At 36.2% G+C, this 9,357-nt stretch overlaps 1 protein-coding gene across 1 annotated transcript; it reads left to right on the top strand.

The window, feature by feature from the left end:
* The first annotated feature begins 2,668 nt into the window (after positions 1 to 2,668).
* Positions 2,669 to 8,646, top strand: spata7 (spermatogenesis associated 7). The gene is made up of 12 exons (XM_042501088.2): positions 2,669 to 2,896; positions 3,761 to 3,823; positions 3,925 to 4,014; positions 4,168 to 4,215; positions 4,613 to 4,716; positions 4,830 to 5,296; positions 5,378 to 5,423; positions 6,157 to 6,278; positions 6,378 to 6,428; positions 6,590 to 6,667; positions 6,826 to 6,883; positions 7,478 to 8,646. Exons 1-12 carry the CDS (start codon positions 2,854 to 2,856, stop codon positions 8,111 to 8,113), a joined length of 1,806 nt encoding a protein of 601 aa, XP_042357022.2. The 5' UTR covers positions 2,669 to 2,853; the 3' UTR covers positions 8,114 to 8,646.
* Positions 8,647 to 9,357: the final 711 nt, after the last annotated feature.

Here is a 9,357-nt window from a genome sequence, read left to right as displayed (position 1 = left end):
AATACACTCTTTTTCACTGCAGACATTTTGACAAGTCATGGTAGGGAAAGCACTGCTGTGCTTTTCTTGCTGGCTCACTGGAAATGCCTTCTCAGACGCTTAATGGAACTGAGTCATCGTTACACATTTCACCTGTGCTTTTTTTCAACTGTGACAAGCCAAAATTTGTGCTCTGAAAAAGATCCATGGCTGCCTAAAAAGTTAAAAAAATCTTTAGAAATTAGAAATAATTTTTAAAAAGGGGTTTGCATGTAATGTGTAGATGATTTAGAGAAGACACTCAGTATACAGAGCTTTTGCATTGAAAAATGTGGAGTAAAACTAAACAAGAATTGGTCTTTTTCACAACAGATACTGTACAGTATAGGAACCTTTTGTCCCTTCTTGTGGTGGCTGATTAGGAGTAGCTTAATCTGTGGATTAATATTGACTGGGTTTGAGCACCCAAAAAAAGGAAATGAGACCTAAAAAATTAAGTCAAAGTGGAACTCATGGCTTTATTACAGATGCTGGGTACCTTAAATAAAAGAAATACAAGCGCAAAGTCAAGCAGAACAGAAGGCTACAGCAAAGACCAGACATTAAAAAGCTGTGAGCCTCAAATCAGCAACACCTGCTCTCAGTTGGCCGGGCCGTCATCCCCCATCAGCATTCTGCAAAACCTGTAAAGGGTGGAAAAAAAACACACACCAGCAAGAAAATGAGAATTGGCATTCAGACTCCTTCCAACACAGGTGTAACTAATAACACATCTACTGCATTGCAATAATTGCTGCAGTGGAGCCATCGTTAATGTCATTAGTTCCACATGTTCTGCTGCTATGACCAGCTATGAAAAAAACTCCTTGCATCTGATTCACAATAAAGAAACAAGACATTTCTTTAGACAGCAATATTACATGAAAATGTTTCAGAGCAGAAAACATTTAGGAGGCTGAAAGGGTTAAAACTGCAATTTTGTGTCCATTAGTAATGGTTGTCATTCAGTTGTAGAATGCAGTATGTGGTTTAAATAAACCATTTTACATTTATTACTTTTTAAACTGGCAATAAAAACTAACTGTTAAAGACTGGGTAAAAAAAAAGTAGCATGAATTGATTTGTGGTTAAGGCTTACTCTGCTGTTATGCTGCTGTTTCACACTGCTATAAGTGATTCACAATCCTTTGTTGGTAAATGACGTGAGGGGTTAAAAGTTCTATCAAACAATACAAGGAACATGGCAGAGTTCACAATATGTTGACAAAATCTTCCCATGACCAACATGCACTCTGTTGAATCAGAGTTTATATTTGTAGCACTCTGTGTTTTCCCACATTGGTCATATTTTCACACTCCCACATTACTGTAAACAAGCAAATTTTGTTAGGTTTGGTTTTGAGTTGGCCAGATGTTTGCAAACTGTCTTGAAAACAGCACAGCGGCAATATACAAGACAAGAAGGCATACAAATTTAGGACCCTGCTGCGAGCCTTGATGGCACAGAAGAACTTAACAGATACATTTTACTGTTGCAGGACCCTTGAGGTGTGTTTTAAGATGATTTTGAATTTTTAGCTCCTGTCCTGTCTCCTCCCCAGGTATAAATTTAAATAACTGCACTCACAGGAAGACAAGTATATAAAATTTAGTGTACACCAATGTCTGTGTCACCCCACTCTTAATGTGCAGACACAGTGGCTCCAGATCAGCAGCACACATCACTGTTTTTTATGATTAGAGAGGACAATATAGACTGGCCTTTCCTGCACTTTATTGGCTTCACACTGGCTCCATTTGCTTCACCCTGTTTGTCTGATTCTCAGATGGTGCCAACAGAAATATCACAAGCACAACCAGAAATATTACAATGCTGAAACACAAATTGAACTGAGGATATTAATAATTTTTGTTTCTGTTTTCTTAAAATTATGTGCTGTAACTAAATTTGGACTAAAAAGTTTACCCAAACATTACTTACATTATAAATAATATAGATAATTATGTATGTGTTGGATATTGTTGAATTCCGAGTTAAATGCTTTCGCCATGAGAGAAATATTAAATGACATACAGCCTATCCATTTCAGTCAAGTTTTCACAAATAAATAACAGGTGGGGTGGTTCAGCTTTATTTAACAAATATATATATATATATAGTCAGACTAAGAACACAGATATACATGAGAGCACTAAGAGAAAGAAAAAAAATTGACAAGATAATAAATAATAAACATTGTGTCAATACATGAGTCAATAAAGATATTTAAAATGTTATTAAAATTAAAAAATAAAATAAAATAAAATAAATGTGTTTTTTTTTCAGCTTTATTTAACAAAATAAATGTGCAAAGTAGTCAGACTAACAACAACACATATATACATTAGAGCACTAAAAGAAAAAAAGGGAAAAAATTGACATACTACACATAAGATAATAAATAATAAAGATTGTTTCAATACACGAGCCAATAAAGATATTTAAAATGTTATCAAAATTTAAATAAATAAATAAATAAAGTTAAGTTTTTATAATAATCTAAAAAATGTCTTTTTTGTTGTCAACAATACTGAGAGAGGAATAAATGCGTTTATAGATAGATTTATAATAGATCCATGGTTTATGTGTGTGGGTCAGGTGTGGGTGGTTTGAGGCGTGACGTTTCCTTACGCATGAGCGTGATGACGAAAGCAATCATAGCAACCAGCATGGCGACGGGGAAGCTTTGCTCCGCTGCTCATCTGCTTAAAAGCTAGTATTAGGCTGTTACCTTGACGTAACTTGATTATCTTTCAGCGTTAAAATGTTTAAAGTTAAGTACACTGTAGTTTCTGGAGCTCTACCGCTGTTGCACCGGAATATATTTGAGGAAAATGGGATACGCTGAGTGTAACATTAACATGGAATCGAGAACAGGTATGATAACAGCGTTAGCATTAGCTAGCTGTCTGGCTAGTTAATCAGCAAATTCAAATTGTGCTTAGGCAGCTGTCTGAAGATAAATTCATGCTTGCTGAGTGTGCTCACGAATGTGGCTTCAGGTTTATCTCGACAGTGGTGAGACTTTTACTCATATTGCTTATTCTCAACACTTAAAATCCATAACCAAAACAGCACTGTTAGCATTTAACACGGTGCTTAATCTAAGGCTGGTTTACTTTATGTAGGTACATTAAGATAATAACGACATTAGAGAGACTTTTACTGTAGATTTAAGCTGGATAACAACCGATTTCTTTCAAAAGAAAAAAAAATAATATCAAGGTTAGGTTTTTGCTGATTCAAAACTTAAGCTTTTTAAAAAATATATATTTATGTTTTGTGTGCATCACATACTTCTTATTAAAATATCTGCTCTGAATAACTACATAGGCTACTACTACTACTGCCATTACTACTACTACTACTACTACTACTAATGATGATAATAATAATATAACAATCATGGAGAAAAAGAATAGAATCAGTAGGCAAAGAGTTGTTACTCTTACTATAGGACTGAGAGGTTGTGTTTCATAATTAATCATCATCATTAATCAAGATGATGCAAAGTCTAAAGTAAGTCTTAAAATTGCATACACTCTTGACCAACATTCTGAACCCCAGAAGGTATTCACTTCATAAAGATATACAAAGTGAAAATAGTAAATCACTTTTGAGAGGCTATATATATCAAATGCTTGCTTAATAAGTAAACTGTGATTGATAATTTGTCCATCTATCAACCTATTTATTGACCAAGGGAGTCAACATGTCCATATCCATCCATTTTCATTTCAGGAAGTGTATCATCTGGACTGGGGAGCAGCTCTGGTGTGAGAGGACAGACTTTGAAAAGTAGCCGTAAGTATTGATAATGAGAAATATGTCAGCTGAGTTTTGTCCATTTCTAAGATAAAAGTTAATTTTACAGTCTACTGAATGTTCTCTTCTTTGTGTTTTAGCTTTCTGCCCTCGCTCCTCTAGTAAGCTGACACAGTCCATCATTAAAGACCACATGGTGTCACATTACAAAAAGGTTTACTCAGCTAAAGGTGAGCTAACATGGAAGAGATATATGATCCTTGCTATGATATTAGATAGACCAAACTAATTAAGCTCCTTAATATTTGATATATGTCAACTGGTTAAAACATGTATCTCTGGTCTAACTAGATGCTCTCACTTTTTTTGCCCTTTTTTCACAGCTGCCATTGATGCCTCAGTACCCAAAAGCTTGATACTTAGTGTAAAGTGTAAGTATCCAAGTGTCAAAACTTGCATGATTCCCACAGTAACTTGAGACTTGCTTGAGACTTGAAAGTTAAGATTTGAGGCTTGCTCGTGAATTGCACATGTGCGACCAATTCCCACCTCTGCTCAGTTTTCCCTTTGAGCTCACCACTTTGCACCAGCAGTCAGTAGTTGAGGAAGTGCACTAAAAGTAGCCCCAAAAAGCTATCATGCAATGCAACCACTTATCACATTAGTTTTCAGGATGCAGCTCTTCCTCATTTTTTTATGGTGAAAGTAATTCTCTCTTCTTGTGACTGTCCTATCACAGTTCTCTCTTGGCCCCTTCCATATCGTGCAAATAAGTGCAGTAAGTCTATTATGGTGTTGCTACATTTTTTTAAAATTGCCTGTTTACAGATAATGATCAGATCAGACAGGAGCGGTTGAGGAAAAGGGGACGTCCTCAGTCAGCCCACTCTCTCTCACAGAGAAACAGCAGAGCCTCTAGCTCCTCAGCCCAGGTAAGAAATCAAACAAACTTTGGCATGGCTTTAACGCAAAGCCTACATTATTCGTCATTCAAACTTTTACAGATGCACAATATCTGATTCAATACAATATGTTTGCTTTTCAGAGTAGATTATCCATGCAGTACGATGATAGCCCCTACCCGTGCTCACGGAGTTCTACAGCCTCCAGCCCAGGGTTCAATTCCTCCTTTCATGCAAAGGAGATTGTTTATCCATCATATAAAGTCAGCTCTCAGAACCATTCTCATCACGTTCGCCCAGTATCAGAAATTAAGTACCGGAGCCCTGAGGCAACTTCACACAGAAAGCAGTCAGCGTGGTCACTGGGAGCTTCGGGAGACCATAGTTGCTACAAGACTTTCCAGGACCCGGTTCAGAAGACGTACAGTGGGGACTTGCTCCAGAAACACTCACAGCGCTTTACCCAAGACAAACCTTTCACCCCAAAGACCCTGAAATCAGAGAAGAGTTCATATCTGTCACAATATCGCTACTACAGAGCACCTCGGAGGAAACCTACTCAGGAGAGCACCAACTCGATACTGACACGACAAGAGACGTATCATGGAAGGTACTTATCAGACATCTTCGTTAATCTCTAAGGATGTTCTAATGTTTAAAAATAACTTGAATTGTATCTGTTTTTATGCAGCACAAAGAACAAGGAAGACACGAGGGAATTTTATGAGCCATCTCAGGTAAATTTGATGATTTCATTTGATTATTCAGATATTTTTTTCTAATATGTCCAACAATAACAATTAAGTCTCAACACTTTTCTTTTTAATCAGTTAATCCATTTATTTATTGACTCATTGACTGTGGTAATTTTGTATCTCTGATTTATACTTGTGTGTTTTTGTAACTCTTTGAGGTATATTTGTCTCTCCTTGGTCATTTTGTTATTTTTTGTAGTCATTTTGTGTCTTTTTGTAGTTCCTTTGCATCTTATTGTAGTCATTTTGTAGTTTCTTTGCATATCTTTGTAGTCATTTTACGGTTCCTTGAGGTCATTTTGTGTTTCTTTAAGGCAATTCTGCTATTCTATGGTAGGCTATATTTGGTTTGTTTTTGGCTATTTTTTTTCTTTTAGTAGACATTTGATGTCTTTTGTTGTTCCTCCTATGATTTCTTTCCAAGTCTAAAAACTGATCCATGACGTAATTCAGTGATAAAGAATTAAGCAAATTTAGTATCCGCTCACTGACTAAACTGAATGACATCATGTGGTGCAGTGTATAAATAAAGACCATAAAAAATAAGTGGAGTATAATTATTTGTTGCTCAATGTCAATAATCCTTGTGTGGTTTATTGACCTTTTAAACCACAAAGAACTGAAGTGTTTACAGCCACACTGAACATTAAATAATGTAACAGCCTTGACTTTATTGAATAGGCCTTCTCATTTTACTGTCCTATTTGTTTTACAGGGATTTAACACAGAGCATGAGTGGTCTGAAGATGAACTCAATGGCACATATTTCTCAGCATCTAGACAACAGAGTCGAGCAAACAGGAGCAAAAACCATGATTTCTTTGAATCCTCATCCAGGTAAAATCATGAAGGAGAAATACTGTGTTGTATTTCAAGCATCATGTAATATCTTGTGTATTTTCTGTATATAGTTCTTAAATAAGTCCTATGTTTTAGGGACTCACCAGAAGGTGGGAAATCTCCCATTATGAAGAGTGTATCTGCAGAGTAAGTTCTCTGATAATGTCAAGCAGCTTTTAATTGACTGAGTCGAAAATTATTGCCATATTTCTAAGGAGTTAATGGTGTGATGCTTCACTAAATTTAAAGAACCATCTGAAATGAATATGCCTCTGTCAAGGTAATAATTATCATCTGTCATTCAACAGGGAAGAAGAATTAATGTACCTCGAATTCATTTCTGCTGTAACAGAGGATATCTTGTCCAGGGGGCACATCTCTGACAGGTTCATTATTTCTTCTATAACATACAAGACACCTGTGCAGCCTGGATGACACTCTCTTAAGCTATAGCTTGTGTCTCATTATTGATTGCATTGTTATACAGTGGAAAGAGTCTGTTACTACCTTCTGTGTCATTTTCTGTGTTTGTTTCCTCTGCAAGGTTCCTCGATCGGGTGATGAAGCGCCATATTGACATGAATCGACATCGGCTTGATGTTGTGAGTATGTTGTGAGTTGTGTGATGTGTTACTGCATGTAACTTAACCCTTTGACACCAGAAGTGCCATCACTTTTCTTGTATTTGTATTTAAATCTTTGAATCTTGAGTGAATTGGTGCATTTTTTTTCACAAACATGATAAAAAGACAATGAACAACTTGGTAAGAAATGTTCCACAAATTGCAAGAAATTAGTAGATTTAGAGAACATTTTAAAACATCTAAGGAAAAATGTCTATGGAAAAAAGAAAAAAGCTAGGGATGATATAAATCATCTCTAGTAATCATCACAATTACCTCTCTTATCTTTAGGTAATTTTTTGTAGTTTTTGCTAATTCCTTGCTAATTTTATGTAATTTTTTCTTTATTTGGACATTGCTTTCCTTGTGTTTTTATGAAAGAAATCATGTCAATTTCCTGAGGTTTCAAAGAGAGGGGTGCCTTTTTTTCTTTGCTTGAGCACCAACCCCTACGAATATCTATCAACTGCACTGAACTTGAGAGAAGAATTAATATCTGAAAATATTACAAAGGTTGTCACAAAGGACTCAAAAAATTCTTCTCATGTATCTGATTGTATTGTTTGTTTTTAGGGTAAAATGCGCCACCTTCTGGATGTGCTACGTAAAGATTTTGAAGAGCCACCCAACACACCCACCTCCAGTAAAGAGCCTGAAAAAAGGGAGAATGATCTGCTTGATCCATTCCTACCCCATCTAGATTCAGATGGGCATCAAGTGAAGACCAAAGAAGAAAATGACGTGTTCTCTTATGCCTCACTAATTAAATACTGCGATTCCCCAAATTATGCTGATCCTCTGACTGTGTCCACACCCTTACACTCTCCTGAAACGACTGCTGCCTCACCAACTCACGCAAATGAAAAGGAAGGAGAGGACATGAATCAGGAAAAGGGCATTAGCTCTCCTCGACTCAGTGAGCATGTTTCAGATAATACAGGAATCAGTGAAGAGGATCATCAAAATCAAATTGGCACAACTGAGACAAACGAGGTCAGCACTGAAAGTCATGAATACACCACTATAACCAGTGACAAAGGAGACCAAGATGAAGTCATTAATGATGGATTGTCTAAAGAGCTTGAGGATCTGGGGAAAAGTTTGTCAGAGACACTTCATGTGTCCAGCAGCACACAGCACAACAATGTGGAAACTGCTGTTGAGCAACATACAAAAACAGTTGCTTCTGTCAGTGATGATGACTTCTGAATTTTGCAGGGATTGACTGTGCTTCAATGTATTTTGTTACCATGTTAGTGTTTTTATCAGAGAGAAATGTTATATTTGAAATCCTGAAGAGTATAGTTTTGTAAATGTGATTTTACACTGGTTTGTACTGCGTGTTTTTTTTACAGACATTATCAATGTTTTGTTGTAGTTCGATTCTGCTTTCTTTTAGTCTTTTTACAAAAGCATATGACATTTTATTATAAGCAAACAGGGTTTTGCGAGTAGACTTGAGATTCCTTTGATTAGGAAATTTGCAAAGGACAGTCCATAGCACTTCACCGAAGTCAGGAGTGTGGAATTAGTTAGAGTGGATTGCAAAGAGTGTCCCCTGTCAGTCTTAACTATGGTGTTGTTCCAATTTACATTTTCAGATTTCAAGAAAACACTTTTGCAAATATTTATTCAAAACTTCTACATTTTTTGAGTGTGTTTGACTTTATATGCCTCTGAGATGTAGCAACTAGGAGTTGACTGTCACCAGCAAGTGTCTTGCAATAAATTTTCTATTTTGATTCCTGTGTGCTGGCATCTTTATAATAGCTTGAGTAGAGTGAGGTAATGCAGGACATCAGGTAAAATGGGATAAATAATGTTTCACACCTTGGGCTCTTAAAATATTAGCAGCCAGGCACTGAACACTCAACCAACACCAGGGAAGGCGGTCTGCAATACATGCAAACAAAGTGCCAGCATGGGAGGAACTATAACTTTTTAAAACCTCAGGGAGCTATCGTTTGTTTAAATTTTCACTGAACTTTATTTTATTTTATATAAGTTGCAGGGAATTTTCTATATATGATTTTGAAAGTTTTAGTATTGATTAAACATTCGCTAAAGGGACTTAAACATAAAAGGTTGGAATTTGTTATGTTCCAAATTCTAAATTTTGACAGATATATTTTCATTATTTGTAAATGCATATCGGTTCCAAATATCAGTAAACAGTCTCTATTAAGTGCTATCACCCTTGAAAAAACAATATCTTCTAAATTCAGAGTGGGAGACTTCACCTGTTGTTAAAGACGAAATATAGCAGAGAACCAGAACAGGTTCTAAAAGTAACACTCGTGGTAGTGTTCAGACTTTTAGGTGGTGACCAAGACATGATCACCTCTAAAATTGTCACAAAATACCTGACTTCACCCTATTTTATGGACTCATTTCTTTCAGCCCGCCTGCAATCTGCAGGAAAAACAAGCGCGGCTATTCATACCACATTTAAG

Source organism: Plectropomus leopardus, chromosome 14 (genome assembly GCF_026936395.1).
Source record: "Plectropomus leopardus strain MGB_pleo_1.0 chromosome 14, ASM2693639v1, whole genome shotgun sequence".
NCBI lineage: Eukaryota > Metazoa > Chordata > Actinopteri > Perciformes > Serranidae > Plectropomus > Plectropomus leopardus.
This window is presented reverse-complemented; position numbering and strand designations above follow the sequence as displayed.